General features: G+C 57.9%; 2 protein-coding genes across 8 annotated transcripts; both read left to right on the top strand.

Annotated features, from left to right (window-relative positions):
- Positions 1-4,185: 4,185 nt before the first annotated feature.
- Positions 4,186-13,080, top strand: FLT3LG (fms related receptor tyrosine kinase 3 ligand). Of its 5 annotated transcripts, none has more exons than XM_084906157.1 (8): positions 4,186-4,407; positions 4,714-4,799; positions 5,776-5,886; positions 6,009-6,088; positions 7,048-7,191; positions 7,640-7,778; positions 11,007-11,185; positions 12,850-13,080. In XM_084906157.1, the coding sequence occupies exons 2-8, from the start codon at positions 4,748-4,750 to the stop codon at positions 13,066-13,068; spliced, it is 924 nt and encodes a 307-aa protein (XP_084762283.1). In that variant the 5' UTR covers positions 4,186-4,407; positions 4,714-4,747; the 3' UTR covers positions 13,069-13,080. The 5 variants fall into 5 exon arrangements, with proteins under 5 accessions (XP_084762283.1, XP_084762284.1, XP_084762282.1 ...); XM_084906158.1 differs by having other exon boundaries at positions 4,198-4,407; positions 4,714-4,780; positions 6,035-6,088; XM_084906156.1 differs by lacking the exon at positions 4,186-4,407 and having other exon boundaries at positions 4,425-4,799; positions 7,694-7,778.
- Positions 13,081-13,604: 524 nt separating this feature from the next.
- RPL13A (ribosomal protein L13a) lies at positions 13,605-17,205 on the top strand. Of its 3 annotated transcripts, none has more exons than XM_084906263.1 (8): positions 13,605-13,728; positions 14,937-15,009; positions 15,364-15,429; positions 15,571-15,672; positions 15,858-15,943; positions 16,115-16,174; positions 16,457-16,579; positions 16,679-17,205. In XM_084906263.1, exons 1-8 carry the CDS (start codon positions 13,714-13,716, stop codon positions 16,763-16,765), a joined length of 612 nt encoding a protein of 203 aa, XP_084762389.1. In that variant the 5' UTR covers positions 13,605-13,713; the 3' UTR covers positions 16,766-17,205. The 3 variants fall into 3 exon arrangements, with proteins under 3 accessions (XP_084762389.1, XP_084762388.1, XP_084762390.1); XM_084906262.1 differs by having other exon boundaries at positions 13,649-13,728; positions 14,934-15,009; XM_084906264.1 differs by lacking the exon at positions 13,605-13,728 and adding an exon at positions 14,551-14,802.
- The last annotated feature ends 1,280 nt before the right edge of the window (positions 17,206-18,485 follow it).

Consider the following 18,485-nt stretch of genomic DNA (forward strand, 5'->3'; position numbering starts at 1 on the left):
AGGGAGATTACCGTCCCGGGGCCTGGCTGTTTGGACAGGAGGGACACAGGAATGCGAGCGCTGGAGGAAAGTCCCTGGAAGGCCCTGCTTCCCATCTGTGGCTTGACCACTCCCTCCCAGACCCCCCGGGCTGCCTCAGTGTCCTTCCTGTCCATTCTGATGCTTTCATCAGCCAAAGCCAAGCGCAGCAGGCCAATGTATACCACCAGACCCCCAGCATTGCTCAGCACCGCATCCACAGGAGGGAAAATAGTCTGATTGGCCAGCCTGGGTCCCCTGTTCACTTCTGGGCCAATCATACCAGACCCGGGGCTGAACCATGGGGGGTCTGTAAGCAGAGGAGAGGCAGGTTCAGCTCTGGTTGAAAGATCCACAGATATAAGCTAAGGCAGGGGTCCTCAAACTTTTTAAAGTGGGGGCCAGATCACGGTCCCTCAGAGAGCTGGAGGGCCGGACTATATGAACTACTAATTCCTACTGTAACACCTCGGCTGCGCTCACTGCCCAAAAAACCTGGCGGGCTAGATCAGACTCCTCTGCGGGCCGCATGTGGCCCGCGGGCCGTAGTTTGAAGACCCCTGAGCTAAGGTGTCATGTACTGGAATAATAGATGAAGACTGGCCTGTGTGGCTCAGTGGTCACATTTTGGTTCCTGGCCAGGGCACATGCTCATGTTGCCAGTTTGATCCCCAGTTGGAGGGGTGGGGTGCAGGAGGCAGCCTATCAATGATTCTGATCATTGGTGTGTCTATCTCTCCCTCTCCCTTCCTAAAATAATAATTACGGATGAAGCTCAGGACACTCTGGAAGCCCAGAGAAAGCACCCTACATAGCTTAAGAGTGTGTGTGTGTGTGTGTGTGTGTGAGAGAGAGGGGGGGGGGAGAGGGAGGGAGAGGGAGGGAAAGAAGGAAGGAGAGAGAGGGGGGCAGAAGGTGGCGAGGAACTTCCCAAGGAAGTGTTGTGTTCACTGAGGTGTTTTTTTCCAGCATTATTGAGATACTAGAGGCCCGGCGCATGAAAATTCATGGACTGGAGGGGAGGGGGTTTTCCCCTCAGCCAAGCCTGCCCCCTTGCAAGTCCAGGAGCCCTCAGGGGCAGAGGCAAACTGGCGATCAGGGGAAGGCAGTGCCCCCATCACACCTCTGCTGCTGCCACTGCCGGCAGTGCAAGCCTCGGCCGGCCCTGGTTACCTGAGCCTCAGGCAGCTGGGCAGCCGCCATTCAAGGCTCTGCTGCGACTCAGGCCAGCCTTGGGGGGCTGGGAGGCTGAAGGGACTGGGCGTCGCCATCTTGTGGCTGTGGGCACCACCATCTTTGAGGGCGTGGCAATCTATTAGCATATTCCCTGTTGGCTGTGGGAGCCTGAAAGCATGATGCAGATCTGATTAGGCCAGAAAAGTGGCCGGCGAGCATTTGAGATCTTGCTTCTTAGCAGTTGTCACCCCTTTAGCCTCAACTAAGTTCTTATAAAATGTCAAAAACTGCCCTGGCCGGCTCCGTTAGTTGAGTGTTCTCCCATGCACCAAAGGGTTGCCAGTTTGATTCCCAACCAAGGCATATACACCCAGGTTGTGGGTTCAATCCCAATCTATGTTTCTCTCCCTTTCCCTTCCTCTCTCTCTAGAATTAACAAAAACTTTTTTTTTTTTTAAATAAAAGAAACCACACTTTAAAAATAAAACCTTGCCCTAGCTGGGCAGCTCAGCTCACTTAGCGTTGTCCCATATGTAAGATTCTGGCTTGAATTCCCAGTCAGGGCACATATAAAAATCAACCAATGAATGTATGAATTTCTCTCCTCTCTCTCTCTCTCTCTCTCTCTCTCTCTGAAATCAGTAAATTAAGCCCAGCCAGCATGGCTCAGTGGTTGAGCGTCCACTTAATGAACCAGGAGGTCAAGGTTCGATTCCTAGTGTGGAGCGAGCAGGAAGCAGTCAGTCCGTCAATGATTCTCTTTCATCGTTGATGTTTCTCTCTCTCCCTTTCTGAAATCAATAAAGGTATTTTTAAAATTAATTAATTAATTAAAAAGTTTTAATATATATCTTTTTATTGATATACAAATAAGAATGATGAGAATCATTGATCATCTGCCTCCTGGTCTCAAACCTTCTCATCCTGTGATTGGTCTTTGGGGACTGACCAGCCTCCCATCTCAAGGCATCTATTAGCATGGGTGGGGTGGGGGCTCATGAATAACAAAGACCCCATCACTTTATCAGGGAAATGCTGAGGACTTATATGCTGTCTCCCAGGAAACAGAAGACCAGGTGCCTTCTCTATTTTTTAATTTTATTATTTTTTAAAATATATATTTATTTCAGAGAGGGAAAGAGAAGAGATAAAAAACATCAATGATGAGAGAGAATCATTGATCAGCTGCTTCCTGCACGCCCCACACTGGGGACCGAGCTGGCATGTACATTGACCGGAACCAAACCCCAGACCCTTCGACCCTCAGGCCAATGCTCTATCCACTGAGCCAAACCTGCTAGGGCTTTATTTTATTTTATTTAATTTAATTTTATTTTATTTTAGAGGGAGGAGAGGAGAGAAACATCTATTTGTGGTTCCATTTACCTATCCATTCATTGGTTGATTCTTGCCTTGACCGGGAATCGAACCTGCAACCTTGTTATATTGGGACGATGCTCTCCAGCTACCAGGCCAGGGCCAGGATCTGAAACTGGACAATGAATGGGTCTGGGCTGCCTGTCACTATTTGAACCAATTAAGCAGAGACAGGGTTGAATCGTGGAGATTAGCAGGTCATCCATGAAAATCTGCTCTACGCACCCTCCCCCCCCCCCCCCCATAAACCCGCTGTTTACATTGGGTAGAAAGACAAAGATCAGGGAAGTAGGAACCACAGGTATGAGGAAGTAGGCGAGGTACAGTGCCTGCAGGTTACGGGCCATGTGGACCCGGGGTTCAGGGGGGGTGCCTCCCGGGGGTTACCATCCAGGACCCCATTGTTTCTAACATGTTTCTAACTCTCTGTCCCTCTCTTCCTCTCTGTAAAAAATCAATAAAACATATTTTTTTAAAAATAAAAGAGACATCAATGAGAGAGAAACATCAGCTGCCTCCTGCACACCTCCTACTGCGGATGTGCCCGCAACCAAGGTACATGATGGGAATCGAACCCGGGACCTTTCAGTCCACAGGCCGACGCTCTATCCATTGAGCCAAACCAGTCAGGGCAGGTCCATTGCTTGTTCATTTATTTAACAAATACCAATGGAGCGCCTGCTCTGATTCAAACAGACCTCCCCACCGTGGACCTGGATCGAGGGCCCCATGGGCCCCTGGCAGAGAATGAGTGCAGGGTGTGCGGATGATAAGTGACGGGGGAGAGGAAAGCAGGCTTACCGTGTGGGGAATGTGGTGGGAGGGCTTTGCCTGCCTGTGTGATGGGGTCTGAGCCATGTGGGAGGGGGAGGGGGATGTTCAGGCTGAGGGATCTGCCGTGCAAAGGCCCTGGGGCAGGGATGTGGGGGTGAGCCTGTCCCAGGCAGAGGGAGGAGGCCAAGGCAGAGAGGGGATCGGGGCCAGATCTTGCAGGTCTTGTGGGCCACCGTGAGGCCCTGGTCTTTTCATTTGAGTGGCAGGAGGCACCTCAGTAACTCTGGTCCATATGGGGAACAGGTGGCGGGAGCGGGGAGGACCAGGCAGGGGCGGGGAGGGCCACGGCCACACTGGTACTCAGGGGAGAGGGTGGCAGACCCCAGGCGATGGCAGCTGGGTGCTGAGAAGTGGTTGTAGGGTCTCCAGATGCATTTTGACTTTTTTAAAAAATGTACATTTTTATTGGTTTCAGAGAGGAAGGGAGAGAGAGAGAGAGAGGAACATCAGCAATGAGAGAGAATCATTGATCGGCTGCCTCCCGCACGCCCCGTACTGGAGATCAAGCCCACGATCCGGGCATGTGCCCTTGACTGGAATCGAACCCGGGACCCTTCAGTCCACAAGCCCTTGCTCTATCCACTGAGCCAAACCGGCTAGCACCATTTTGACTTTTTTTTTTTTTTTTTTCTTTTTCATTTTGACAGCCAACAAATTTGCTGGGACTGGACTGTGGGCAGTGAAAGGCCAAGATCAGAAGTCCCTGCCAAGGCTTTGAGCCTCAGCGTGGGGGGGGGGGTAAGGACAAGGAGAAAATGAGCTCAGAGTGACCTCGCCCTGTGTGCACTGCTTCTGCTCAGACGGGTTCCAGCCCAGCTCCCTACCTGTGAGAACTGACCCCCGCAGCCTCCCCGCCCGGCAGGCGCCCTCCGGGCTGCCACCAGGTGGCGCCCTGGCCCCATACAGATCCACCCCAGCCGCTGTCCCCTCCAAAACTTTCTTTCACTTTCGATCCCTGGCTGTCACCGGCTGGCCCGCTCCCCTGCAGCTGGGGCATGACTGGTGCTGGAGGAGACATGGGCTCTGGGTCCCGGGGGGACGGGGCGGGGTGCCCTGCTGCGGCCGGGGGAGGCGTGGGGGTCGGGTTCCTGGGCCCCGGCCTGGGGAGGGTTCCGAGGATCCCTGTCGGGGTTCTTAGAAAGGGAGATGCGAGATGCGGAGCGTTCGCCGTAACCGGGGCTCATGCAGGAAACCCGTGGGAGAAGGAGGCGGAAACCTGGCCACATCAAGGGGCAGGGAGGCGAAGGGGCGGGGGAGCACAGAGCTGGGGTGTGCCAGCCCCGAACCTGCTCTTCTGTCCTTCCCAAGACCTGGCCACAGGCATGAGGGGCCTCCGGCGGAGATGAGAGTGCTGGCACCAGCCTGGAGCCCAACTGTGCGTATCCCTGGGCAAGGTGGGGGACAGGGCAGTGTCATGTGGACGGATAGGTGAGGAGCTGCAGAAAGTGGAGGGAGACGGGCAGGGGTGGGGGGAGACGGGCAGGGGAGGAGGGAGACGGGCAGGGGAGGAGGGAGACGGACAGGGGAGGAGGGAGACAGACAGGGGAGGAGGGACATGGACAGGAGAGGAGGGAGGCGGACAGGGGTGGAGGGAGGCGGACAGGTGTGGAGGGACATGGGAAGGGGTGGAGGGAGGTGAACAGGGGTGGGGGACATGGACAGGAGTGGGGGACATGGACAGGGGTGGGGGACATGGACAGGGGTGGGGGAGATGGACAGGGGTGGAGGGAGAAGGACAGGGGAGGAGGGAGTTGGACAGGGGAGGAGGGAGGCGGACAGGGGTGGAGGGAGGCGGACAGGGGTGGGGGACATGGACAGGGGAGGAGGGAGAAGGACAGGGGTGGGGGACATGGACAGGGGAGGAGGGAGAAGGACAGGGGTGGGGGACATGGACAGGGGTGGGGGACATGGACAGGGGAGGAGGGAGGCGGACAGGGGAGGAGGGAGGCGGACAGGGGTGGGGGACATGGACAGGGGAGGAGGGAGGCGGACAGGGGAAGGGGGAGATGGACAGGGGTGGTGAGAAGAACCAGAGGGAGGTGGGTAAAGATGGGCAGCGGGAACCAGAAGAAGGGAGAAGTGGGAGAGCTGAGCATAAGGGCAGAGATAAGGGCAGAGATAAGGACCGAGGGGCAGACAGAGAAGATCCGGGCGGAGCGAGGGAGACCTATCGCTGGGTCAGGTTGGGGGCAGAGGAGACTGAACAGCAGACAGTACGGGGACAGCAGCAGAGAGAAAACCAGGGACAGAGGTCAGAGGTGGCACACCTGAGGCCTACAGGGAGGGGGTGGAACCCAGTGGGCTGAACTGGGGAAGGGGAAGGGGAGCCCCCGGAGAGGGGTGCAGAGCCAACAGGGCCCCTCCCCGCAGACCTCCCTGCTGCTGCTGCTGCTGCTGAGCCCCGGCCTCTGCGGGGCCCCAGACTGCACCTTCCCCCACAGCCCCATCACCTCCACCTTCGCGGACAGAATCCGCAAGCTGGTGAGTGCCTCCAGCCGCCGCGCTGGCGCTGAGCCCGAGCCCCCCCCGCCCTGCGGGCCTCAGTCCGGCTCCTGTCCCCCTCGCCCAGGTCCTCTCCACAGTCTGTCTCCTCCCACCCTCAGCCAGCTGCACCCATTTCCTCCCGCAGTCTGACTACCTGCTTCAAGACTACCCCGTCACGGTCGCCTCCAACCTGCAGGACGTGAGTCACAGATGGGAGGGCCGGGATGGAGTGGGCAGGCGACTCGATGCACCAGCAGGGGACCGGGCTGGTGTGCGATCCCTCAGACCCCGGAGTCCAGGCCCCCAGCCCCTCCTCCCTCAGACCCAGGGGTCCGGGCCCCCAGCCCCTCCTCCCTCAGACCCAGGGGTCCGGGCCCCCAGCCCCTCCTCCCTCAGACCCCGGAGTCCAGGCCCCCAGCCCCTCCTCCCTCAGACCCCGGAGTCCAGGCCCCCAGCCCCTCCTCCCTCAGACCCCGGCTTCCAGGAGCCAGACCCCCAGCCCCTCCTCCCTCAGACCCAGGGGTCCAGGCCCCCAGCCCCTCCTCCCTCAGACCCAGGCCCCCAGCCCCTCCTCCCTCAGACCCCAGATTCCAGGAGCCAGACCCCCAGCCCCTCCTCCCTCAGACCCAGGGGTCCAGGCCCCCGGCCCCTCCTCCCTCAGACCCAGGGGTCCAGGCTCCCAGCCCCTCCTCCCTCAGACCCAGGGGTCCAGGCCCCCAGCCCCTCCTTCCTCAGACCCAGGGGTCCAGGCCCCCAGCCCCTCCTCCCTCAGACCCAGGGGTCCAGGCCCCCGGCCCCTCCTCCCTCAGACCCAGGGGTCCAGGCTCCCAGCCCCTCCTCCCTCAGACCCAGGGGTCCAGGCCCCCGGCCCCTCCTCCCTCAGACCCAGGGGTCCAGGCTCCCAGCCCCTCCTTCCTCAGACCCAGGGGTCCAGGCCCCCAGCCCCTCCTCCCTCAGACCCAGGGGTCCAGGCCCCCAGCCCCTCCTCCCTCAGACCCAGGGGTCCAGGCCCCCAGCCCCTCCTCCCTCAGACCCAGGCCCCCAGCCCTCCTCCCTCAGACCCCGGCTTCCAGGAGCCAGACCCCCAGCCCCTCCTCCTGAGACCCCTCCCCGCTACCCCTCTGCCCAGGGGGCCCCAGAGCTTGGCTGTCTCCCCAGGACAAGCTCTGCGGGGCCTTCTGGCGCCTGGTGCTGGCCCAGCGCTGGATGGGACAGCTCAAGACTGTGGCGGGGACGCAGATGGAAAAGCTGCTGGAGGACGTCAACACGGAGATAGACTTTGTCACCTCGTGCGCCCTCCAGGTCAGCCCTGAACTTGGGGTGCAAGTGAGGGCGGAGCTGCCCTCCTAGGGAATGGGGACGCGGCTCAGCCCGGCCTGACTGGGGGTTTCTTTTGTCCCGTGCTGGGGACCGCACCCCTCTGAGCCGGAGGGAGGCTGGGGGGAGCTGGGCCCGGGGCACGGGCTGGGCTTCTTTCTCAGGCCCCGCTGCAGGGCGTTGCTAAGGGGTTCTCTCCCCTAGCAACCAGGGGAGCAGGGGGGATCTAAATGCCCCTGGACTAGACCTCCCTGGGCCCTGTTGCCGGGCGTTGCTAAGGACGCTTTCCCCTAGCAACCAGGGAGCGCAGCGGGCCAAACTCTCCCTCAGACCGGGCCTCGCTGGGCCCGTTGCCGGGCGGTTGCCGGGGCTGCTGGGCCTGAGGGGCGGCAGGGGGCGCTCCGGTGGTGACGTCTCCCTCCCCTGCCCCCAGCCCCTCCCCAGCTGTCTTCGCTTCGTCCAGACCAACATCTCCCACCTCCTGCAGGACACCTCCGCGCAGCTGCGGGCCCTGAAGCCCTGGATCACCCGCCGGAATTTCTCGGGGTGCCTGGAGCTGCAGTGCCAGCCGGGTAAAGGCTCCCAGCAACCCCTCCCAGGCCTCCGCCTCCCCCTGCCCCCACCCTCAGAGCCCCCCCCACCCTCCCGCACCGCCTCCCGCACCCCACTGCTCCCATCGGCTGCACGACTTTGGGCCTGCCCCCCCACGTTCATTCCCCTCTCTGGGCCTCAGTTTACCCATCTCTGAGAAGGGACAGCAATCCCTGCCTGTTTCTCTAAGTGTACAATTTCTAGTAGCCTTTTTTTTTTTTTTTTTAACTTTTGGCATTTGGATTTTTTTTTTTAAGGTTTTACTTATTTTTTTCTAATTTCTTTATTGATGAAGGTATTACCTATGTATCCTTATTCCTCCATTACCCCCCACCTCCCATTCATGCCCCCACCCCCCTGTTGTCTGTGTCCATTGATTATCTAGTAGCCATTTTTTAAAAGGTAAGGGGGGGGGGGAGCCCTGGCCCTGGCCCTGGCTGGTTTGGCTCAGTGGGTGGAGCTATGGAGCAACAGCCCGAAGACTGAAGGGTCCCGGGTTCAACGCCAGGCAAGGGCATGTGCCTTGGCTTCAGGAGGCAACCAAGCAATGTGTCTCTCTCCCATCGATGTTCCTCTCCCTGTCTCCCTTCCCTTCCACTCTTTCTACATATCAATGGAAAAACACCCTCGATGGGGATTAACAGCAAAGCCCTGTTGTGACTCAGTGGGTTGGGCGTCATCTCTTGCCCTGAGAGGTCACAGATTTAATTTCTGGTCAGAGGTCAGGGCACACACAGCCGGGTTGTGGTGCTGGATCCCTCATAATGGGTGTGCAGGAAGCAGCCGATCCAGATCAACGTTTTGCCAAAACCGGTTTGGTTCAGTGGATAGAGCGTCGGCCTGCGGACTGGAAGGTCCCGGGTTCGATTGTGGTCAAGGGCATGTACCTTGGTTGCGGGCACATCCCCAGTGGAGAGGTGTGCAAGAGGCAGCTCATCGATGTCTCTCATCGATGTTTCTAACTCTCTATTCCTCTCCCTTCCTCTCTGTAAAAAAATCAATAAAATAAAAAAAAATCAATGTTTCTCTCTCACATTGGTGTTTCTCTCAAATCAATTTAAAAATATATATATTTTATTGATTTTTTTACAGAGAGGAAGAGAGAGATAGTTAGAAACATCGATGAGAGAGAAGCATCCATCAGCTGCCTCTTGCACACCCCCTACTGGGAATGTGCCCTCAACCAAGGTACATGCCCTTGACGGGAATCGAACCTGGGACTTTTCAGTCCGCAGGCCGACGCTCTATCCACTGAGCCAAACTGGTTTCGGCTCAATTTTAAAAATATTTTTAAGTTAAAAAAAAAAAGGTAAATTCACTCTTGTTTAGGATATTTATATTCTGTCAGCCTTATCATGGTTTTATTCAGTCTTTCCATTCTTGTAAACCTTGCCTACTAGATCTGTCAAGTTCTGAGAGGGATATTTTGTTTGTTTATTTTCTTCTTAAGAGGGATCTTTTTCAAAATTCTCACTCTAGGTTGAATTTTCTCAATTCTTCCCCGAATTTCCAATCTTTCTTACTCCTATTGACCTTTGTATTTATAGTTAGGACTATTCAATTGCTCAACCAGATATTTTTCTTCTTCTTTTTTTTTCCCCTTTGTTTTTGGTAATCCTCACCCGAGGATATTTTTCCATTGATTTTAGAGAGAGGGGAAGGGCGGGGAAAGAAGAGAAACAGATCTCTGCCTCCCCCACGCCCTCTACTGGGGATCAAGCCCACAGCCCCGGCCTGTGCCCTGGCCAGGGAAATTGTTCATCATCACCCGAGGACACTTTTCCATTGATTGTGAGAGAGTGGAGGGAGGGGAGGTGTGGGAGAGACACATCGATCAGTTGCCTCCCTGCACGCGCCCTGAGCAGGGCCAGGACTGAGCCTGCCTCCGAGGTACGTGCCCTTGACTGGTATCAACCCATGAGCCTTCAGTCCACAAGCCAGTGGTCTCTCCACTGGGTCAAACCTGCGAGGGTGCAAAGTCTTTTTTTTTTTTTTTAAGGAAAAACTGTTACTTAATAGAATGCAATCTATGGCTTACAACATTTTAAAAAATGTTTTTATTCATTTTAGGGAGAGAGGAAGAAAGAGAACGAGGGAAACATCAATAGAGAGAAACATCAATATCAATGGGCTGCCTCCTGCACACCCCGCACTGGGGATGTGCCCACAACCAACGCACATGTCCTTGACCGGAATCGAACCCAGGACCCCTCAGTCTGCAGGCCAATGCTCTATCCACTGAGACAAACCGGTTTCAGCAAACTGGTGACCTCTTGGTGCATGGGTCAATGCTCAACCACTGAGCCATACCAGCTGGACTGTAAATTATATATACAGTATATATATATATATATATATATATATATATATCCTCACCTGAAGATATATTTCCATTGACTTTTAAAAAAATATATATTTTATTGATTTTATACAGAGAGGAAGAGAGAGGGATAGAGAGTTTGAAACATCAATGAGAGAGAATCATCCATCAGCTGCCTCTTACATACCCCCTACTGGGAATGTGCCCGCAACCGAGGTACACGCCCTTGACCGGAATCGAACCTGGGACCCTTCAGTCCCCAAGCCGACGCTCTATCCATTGAGCCAAACCGGTTTTGGCTTCCATTGACTTTTTAGAGTGTAGGAGGGGGAAAGACAGAAACATCTCATGTGAGAGATACATTGACTGGCTGCCTTTTGCACAAACCTCAGCCTGGGCCCGGGCTGGGGAGGAGCCTGCAACCAAGGTACATGCCCTTGACCGGAATCGAACCTGGGACCCTTCAGTCCACAGGTCAATGCTCTACCCACTGAGCCAAACCGGCCAGGGCTGTAAATTATATTTTTCTAATGTTACTCAGTGAGCACCAGGTAGTAGGTTCTAGGAATAAATAAGACAGATAAGAGTCCTTGCAGCCACATGCAGCTCCTGGACGATCGGGGCAAGAGGAAGGCAAATCCACACAGGAGCACCAGAGCATTTGCTCATTTCTAGAACGTTTGGCCTCCCTGTGTGCCAGACACTGTCCCAAGCCTTCCTCCTGCACCCATTCCATTTCTGTGACCGCCTTAGGACATCGGGATAATGTTATCCATTTTATGGATCAGGAGACAGACACAGAGAGGCCGGGAGCCCACCCGAGGTCACACAGCAGCACCGGAAGGCCTCTCCTGGCCTGACCCTTCTCCTTGGTCCTCTCTCCCCACAGACTCCTCCACTCTGCCGCCCTCAGGGAGTCCCCTGGGCTTGGCGGCCACAGCCCTGCCCGCCTCTCAGGCCTCTTTGCTGTTCCTGCTGCTGCTGCCTGCGGCCCTGGCACTGCTGACCGCTGCCTGGTGCCTGGGCTGGCGGAGGAGGCGGCGGAGGAGGCCCTGCCCCGGGGAGCAGGTGAGCCCGCGGGGTGGGCAGGGGGGCTGGGGAGACCTAGCTGCCCTGCGGGGGTTGGCTCTGGGGGGCCAGCGTGGCCCCACCTCCAGGGCCCAGGAGCACCGGCTCATCTGGGCGAGTCTGGCCTTGGTGTGTGTGCAGGGTGGGGGCAGTGGAGGCGGGTCAGGTTGGTTGCGGGAAGGCCATAAGGGGACAGACTGGGAGAGAGAGACTGGAGGCGGAGGAGGAGGCTGGGAGGGTGCAGGGAGAGAGAGGACCAGGGCGGAGGCCGGCTGGGACCAGGGGGATGGGGAGGCCGGGGCAGAGGCAGGGAGCAGGCTGGAGACTGGCAGGCTTGGGGGTGGCACAGGTGACCAGGGTGTGGCCCAGTGACCGGGTGGGCAGTGGCGCCTGGGGAAGGGGCAGAGGAGGGACAGACAGTGAGCTCAGGGGGACCTGTGGGAGAAATGGGGATGCAGGAATCTATCCGGAGAGTAGGGGGAGGGAGGGGAACTTTGCAAAGCCCTGCCCGTGTGAAAAGCTCGGCGTGTCCCAGGGACTTGGGCAGGTGCGGGTGGGGTTTGGAAAATGCCACAGGAAAACCCAGGCCTCACATGCCTGGCAAGGAAGCTGGGACTTCCTGCCCAGGGCAGCAGCCAGCTCTGGAAGCGTGTGATGGAGCCGAGCACCTGGGATCGGGTGTGGGGAAGAGGTCGGCGGGTCAGGAGAGAGGAAAGAGGGAGACTCTCGCGTGTTCCAGGCAGGTCCAGACTAGAGCCATGTCCCTGTGATCACGTGCTGATCACGTGCACATCTAGGCCTTGTGGGGAGGTTTTCCACAAACTCACTCCCTTAACTGAGAAGCTGGGACACTATCCCCGATTCACAGGGGCGGAAACGGGGATAATGCACAGAGAGGTCTATCACCGGCCCGAAGTCACACAGCTCATGAGAGGCAGACTCCAGATTTGACTCTGGCTTCTGTGCTTTTCACTCTTTTGCCTCAGTTTCCTTATCTGGACGAAACACCAAGAATAGCCCTGCCATAGAGTGAGTTGTCTAGAGGTAAAGAGTGACATATGCAGAGCCCAATAGAAACAGATCACAAGCCACACAGGGTTTACAATTTTCCAAAAGGCATATTTAAAAAGAAAAAAAAGATTTTATTTCACCCTGTGTGTCCAAAATGTTCTTTCCACATGTAAATCAATATTTTACAAAACGACTAACGGTATGTTTTCCATCCTTTTTTCATACCGAGTCCTCCCTGCGCACGCTCCCTTCTCAGCCCACCTCCACGCGGTTCCGCGGGAACCCCCCTCCGGCCTCAGGTTTCTGGAAGGCGCAGCAGCGGAAGCAGATCCACTCGCTCTCGCGGTTGGAAACATGCAGTTTCCCAACTCGTGGATCGAGGACCGGTTCCTAAGTGGAATGGTTTTCATTTCAAAATGCATTTGTTTCAGAGCGGTTCTTCCAGGCCTGAGGGGTTTTCTGCCTGGTCTGTCCCCGTCCACGTGTTTTCCCTCTCCCACTCACCACCCGGTTAACGTCGAATTAGAGGAAAATGTGAAACGCGGGGGCGCGGAGCCCACGGGGGGCGGGCGGGGCGCCCGGAGCGCGGAGGCCCCGGCGCCGCCCTCGGCTCCCCCCGCCCGGAGGCAGACCGTGTGCCCCCCGTTTTACAGCGGAGCCCGAGGCCCGGAGCGAGGAGCCAGCCGGCCGAGGACGCAGAGCCGGCGCTCGGAGGAAGCCAGCCGGAGCCCGGGGCCTGCCCGGGCGGCGCCGCCCCCGCCCCGGTGCCCCCGGCACGGAGGTCCCACCAGCCCCGCCCGCCCCCGGCGCCGGCGCCCGCCCCGCCGGCCCCGCTCTGTACGCGGCCCTCGTCCCCGGCAACTTGTACATAAACCTTCCTTTTCTACCCGCGCTGCTCCGCCTGTCTGTTGGGGTCCCTGTGGGGTGGCGTCTTGGGCTTCCAGAGAACGCGGGGGTTCACCCGGGACCGGGGGACAATGCAAGGCTAGGTCGGCGGACCCCCACCCTCGCCCCGTCCCCAGTCAGAGCCGCCCAGCCCTCGGGGGTTCCCGGTCAGGGTGGGGGGAGACGCGGGACACAGGCGGCCTCAGACCCCGTCGGAGGCACTTGACGCCCCGCGGGCCGCCGCATGCCCGGCAGCCTTCGGTCGCTGGAGGGGGTCCCCGCGCTTCCCCGCTGCGTCGGGCTGTTGGCGCGAGGGAGGTGAACAGTCCCTCAAAAACATGGCGGCCGAGGCGGGACGGCCGGCCCGAGCGGAGCCCCGCTCCCGCCCCACGTGACCTAGCGCCCCGCACAATCATGGCCGCCGAGGTCCCGCTGGGAGCCGCCCCCGGATTGGACGCTCAGAAGAAGGCCCGCCCTCTCGCGGGGCCTCAGCGCGCACGCGCGCGACCGTGGCCAATGAGACGACGGAAAGCTGCTTGCGTAGGCCGCGCGGCGTCATCTCCTCCGCCCCTGTTGCAAGGGATAAGAAACCCTGCGCCAAGGCCTCCTCCTTTCCCAGGCGGCTGCCGAAGATGGCGGAGGGGCAGGTGCGGGCTCCGCGCGGGCCGGGGCGGCGAGGGGCCGGGTGGGGGCCGGGCTGGACCGGGGTCGGATCCTTTCTCCCTTCGTACGTGCGCAGCGAGACTTTAGCTCCATAACTGAGCGGAACAGAGAGCTGAGGAGGCCCTGTGAGGGCAAACGGGAGACATGGGGACTGTCTGTGACCAGGGCCGGGAAAAGGCTGCCCCGCTCCTCTCCGAGGGGCGACGGGGGGATTTCCAGCCCAGGAAGAGCCGTTTTTAAAACTGCCCTGTTCTCCTTGACCCGGGCTGGTGCTGGGGGGACTTGGACCCGTGTGTTTGTGGCGCCCGGGAAGCACGTGGGAGGCGGCCGAGAAGCCCGGGATTCGCCAAAATGGAGGCCCTTTCATTCCTCCCAGACGGCCTTGCTCTGCTCTCCCGAGGGAGTGCCAGGCAGGCTCCCCCTGCACCTCGGGGTGTTTGGGCACGAAATATTTAACAGTGGGTCCAAACTGCTCTTGCCTACGAGGCTTTCAGGAACAAATTGTGTGCTTTTCCCCTTTGCTTTTGGGTTTGATGGTGCTTTGAGGTGCTGCTGCTATTAACGCAGAAGACGTGATTAAATGCTCCAGACCCCTGCCACGTCCTTTGTCCTTAAGCACTCGGTCTTCGAAGGCACAGCAGCTCACATCCGATGCCCTGGGCCGGGGAGGGATCCCTGTGCATTTCATGCGCCGGGTCTGGTCCCCGCATTTGCTGTGTGCCTGGCCCAGTTCGCACTGTGTTTCCTGTAACTGAGATCACACTGTTTCTGAGGCAGGTATTTGTTATCCTCATCTTCCAGGTGAGGAAGTGGAAGCATGGAGAGCTGCAGATATTTGCCCAGAGTCACACTGTCAGGAAGCCTGGCTTTAGATTCTGTACCTTTCTGCCTTCCAACAATCGGCACTCCATAGCGTGGGGACTTTTACCCTTGCTGAAGAAGCTGTAATCTGGGCATAAAAACCCCTGCCCTTCGAGCAGCCGAGATGTGAGAGGAGTTCTTACCCTGCTCATTGAAATCCCGAGTCAACCATTTGCTATTTTGGCCTCGTCTGTAAAGTGAGCTTGGGGTCCTAGGCCTGGTGCCCGGATATGAGGCACCCTGGGGGATAAGGTGTCAGAAACAGTGAACAGAGGTTGCTTGGGGTGGGAATCAGAAAGTTCTGGGTGACTGAGCCCTCTGTCTTCAGCAGGTCCTGGTGCTGGATGGCCGAGGCCATCTCCTGGGCCGCCTGGCGGCCATCGTGGCCAAGCAAGTGCTGCTGGGTAAGTGTCTGTGCCCACAGCCCTCACAGACTGAGTCCAGGCTGGCAGTCAGTGATGAGCAGCAATCACCATCTTTCGTTTGAGTCTCACGACCATGAGATCAACCCCATGCACCGCTCTGAGACCTGCCAGTCGCCCCCTCCCCTGGGATTGGGAGCTGGGGGGGGTGTGTGTTAATCTTATTAAAGCATAAATGTAGCTCTGACCCAGCAAGGGGTTCCCTGCTGGGCCCGCTGCTTTCTTGGCCTGGTGGTGGTGTCCTGACCTGGGAGGATCATCCCTCCTGGATCCTCAGCTGGGCAGGGGGTGTCTTGGCTTAAGCCCCCCATTGAGTGCCTCACTTTCCTTCTCTAGGCCGCAAGGTGGTGGTGGTGCGCTGTGAGGGCATCAACATTTCTGGAAACTTCTACAGGAACAAGTGTAAGTTATGGCAGGGGGAGACGGCAGCATTAAGGCCCCCCCAGTGGTTGGAGGTGCTGTGAGGCCCAGAATAGGCCTTGGAGGCGGGTGTGGGGAGAAGCCGGGGCCTCCCTGGGGACTGACCGCCTCCCCTCTCCCCAGTGAAGTACCTGGCCTTCCTCCGCAAGCGGATGAACACCAACCCGTCCCGCGGCCCCTACCACTTCCGAGCGCCCAGCCGCATCTTCTGGCGCACGGTGCGAGGTGAGCGGGGCCCGGGGCCGCAGGCGGGGCCGGGGGGTGGCCCGTGATGAGCACTGTCCCACTCAAGTTCGAGTTTCCCGACCGTGAGATGACTCCACATGCACTACCATCTGAGGCCGCCGCTCCGCCTGCCGCGGCGGGGGCGCTGGGGGCCCCCCTGAGCCGCCGCCCTCCCTCTCCCGCAGGCATGCTGCCCCACAAGACCAAGCGCGGCCAGGCCGCCCTGGACCGCCTCAAGGTGTTCGACGGGATCCCGCCGCCCTACGACAAGGTGAGAGGCCGAGCCCGTCCCGGCGCCCGTGTCTGGCAGCGTCCGTGATGACCCGCGATTACCTACATTGTTTGAGCCCCGTGAGAACAGCCCTGGCTGAGACGCTGCCCCTCGCCAGCCTTCGTCCCTGCCCGTCCTCACTCCTCCCTAAGCCCCTCTCCTTCTCCACAGAAAAAGCGGATGGTGGTTCCCGCCGCCCTCAAGGTTGTGCGTCTGAAGCCCACCCGGAAGGTGAGTCCAGGCTACGGGGACAGACCGACATGGGGGGCTGAACCGGGGCCCGGGACTGGCACATGATGGTTTATTCTCACGATGGTCTGCGTATGCCACTGGGCACTGCCGAAAACGCCAATGGCTTAGCTGATGCCAGGAGGAGCAGGGGGCCCTTACACGGGGGGGGGGAGGGGAGAGGGCGGGGCGGGTTCTGGTTTAAACTTGGGTCCTGGGAGCGGTGTTCAGCCCCTCCCCAGTCTAGGCTCCCATTTATTTACAAGTTCATTCCCCCCGCCCCAGTTTGCCTACCTCGGGCGCCTGGCCCATGAGGTTGGCTGGAAGTACCAGGCCGTCACAGCCACCCTGGAGGAGAAGAGGAAGGAGAAGGCGAAGATCCACTACCGCAAGAAAAAGCAGCTCATGGTGAGGGCGAGGCACCGCTCCCGGGCAGGGGACCCCAGTGCCCGGGGAGGGGTGGTCACAGGCGCCAGGCACTGACCACAGCCTGTTCTCCCCCCGCAGAGGCTACGGAAACAGGCCGAAAAGAACGTGGAGAAGAAGATTGACCAATTCACAGAGGTCCTCAAGACCCACGGACTCCTGGTCTGAGCCCAATAAAATTGACTGTTATTCCTCATGTTGGCCTGGCCTGCCCTTCCTCCATCGCCGCCCTAGGACGTGGGGAGCCCCAGGGTCTGTTCGGGGCCACAGGCACCTTACCCCAGGCCTTAGGAGGCTGGGACGGAGGGGCCTTAGTCACGCTATTGGCCCTGTCCTTTGGGCACACTTTGCCTGTGACCTGCTCAGTTTTAGGAAATGAGCAGCTGGAACCGCTAGTTGCTTTTCAGCGTTTCTAAGCTGGAAAACTCAACTTCCCACAAGATACTAGCCTGTAGCTGTAGGATGTAGCACATCTCGGGGCAGGATGGAGCTGGTACTGTACAGAGGGATTGACAGATGCACAGGCAGGACGGCAGCCAGGCTCCGGCATCGCACTTGCACGTTCCTGTACCTTGTGATCAGAAAATGAATAAATTATTTTTAAAGAAGTTTGGCGTCTTTGCCCTGTGTGTCTGCAGCGGAGGCCAGGCCCCTGGGGAGGGGGCCTGTCCGCAGGTAATGGGTAATTCATACCGTCGTGTGGGAGGATTCGCCTTTCTGGAGATTCACCTGCCAACGATTCAAACCAGTTTCCTCTGATTCCCTAATTGACAAAGCCGTCCACGCTCTGCAGCTGCGAGGTGTGGGGCTGCCCCCGTTTTAAAGCCACCCCTTTTGTGGGACGAGGGTGGCAATTGGGTATTGGAGTGGGGTGTTTAGGACGGGAGTGGGCAGGTTAGATCTGCCTGGTGAGCCCCTGAAAGGGCAGGTGAACAGGTGGGGGCCCTCAGGTCACATTTGATCGGGCCTGGCGGGGGGGGGGGGGGGGGCGGGGGGGGGGCCCCATCAGGCCCATCTCCCTTTCACTGATGAGGTTTAGAGTCACCTGATCCCGTGGCAAACCCTGAATTCCACACAAAGGAAAATGTCCTGGGAAAGCAGCTGAATTCACGCAGTCCCTGTGATTGGTGTGCGATCTTTAGAAATTTTCCTAATTCCGTTCCTTCAAATGCCTGACCTCCACACAAAGGGAGCGAGCTGAGGATCGTGCACAGGCCCATCACAACTCGCACCCCTGCCTTTCTGTCCTCGGTCATTTTTCCAAAATGGCCAAGATGCCACAGCTTCGGTTTTCTCAATCTAACGGGTGGTGACTCCACTCCTTAGTTCCTGGGTTCTGCCTCCAAAGCAACTGAAGACGGGAAGCTTGATTCTAAAATCTGGCAAAACTGTTAAAGCAGCACAGTCACCAAGATCACGATCCACTAAAAACACTTGCCACTTCCGAAGACACCGATAAGATGATGGCAAGCCACAGACAGAAAATACTTGCAAATCTTTAAAGGCCTTCCATGCCAAGTACGTATACTTAAAAACCTCTTAAAATGCAGTAATAAGGAGACAAACCAAATGAAAATTAGGCAAAGCTTTGAATAGACATCTCACCGAGGAAGATATATATACAAATGTTCAATCAGCACCTGAGAAGATAAAACATTTAAGTAGAGAACAAAAGTAAAATCTCGGTGCACAAATGCAAGGAATCAAAGCTCCAGTTTACCACCAAAGCATGTGGGCATACCTGTCCAGTCCATGGGAGTGCCATAAGGGAGGGTCTTGGTTTTTGTGTTTTTCGATAATGATTTCAGAGAGGGAGAGAGAGAAACGTCAATGCCGCCTGCATGCCCTCCACCAGGGATTGAGCCCACAACCCGGGCATGTGCCCTTG

Source organism: Pipistrellus hanaki, assembly GCF_964339955.1.
Source record: "Pipistrellus hanaki genome assembly, chromosome: 15".
Taxonomy (NCBI): domain Eukaryota; kingdom Metazoa; phylum Chordata; class Mammalia; order Chiroptera; family Vespertilionidae; genus Pipistrellus; species Pipistrellus hanaki.

What these genes read in the sequence shown, in the direction of transcription:
- RPL13A (XM_084906262.1), top strand. An exon ending in CTTCTGGCGCACGGTGCGAG is followed by an intron (nt 15,673 to 15,857) that starts GTGAGCGGGGCC and finishes CCTCTCCCGCAG; the next exon opens with GCATGCTGCCCCACAAGACC. An exon ending in TCCCGCCGCCCTACGACAAG is followed by an intron (nt 15,944 to 16,114) that starts GTGAGAGGCCGA and finishes CCTTCTCCACAG; the next exon opens with AAAAAGCGGATGGTGGTTCC.
- FLT3LG (XM_084906154.1), top strand. Translation starts at nt 4,559, where the DNA reads ATGCGGAGCGTTCGCCGTAACCGGGGCTCATGCAGGAAACCCGTGGGA. An exon ending in TGTGCGTATCCCTGGGCAAG is followed by an intron (nt 4,800 to 5,775) that starts GTGGGGGACAGG and finishes CCCTCCCCGCAG; the next exon opens with ACCTCCCTGCTGCTGCTGCT. An exon ending in CGGACAGAATCCGCAAGCTG is followed by an intron (nt 5,887 to 6,008) that starts GTGAGTGCCTCC and finishes TCCCACCCTCAG; the next exon opens with CCAGCTGCACCCATTTCCTC.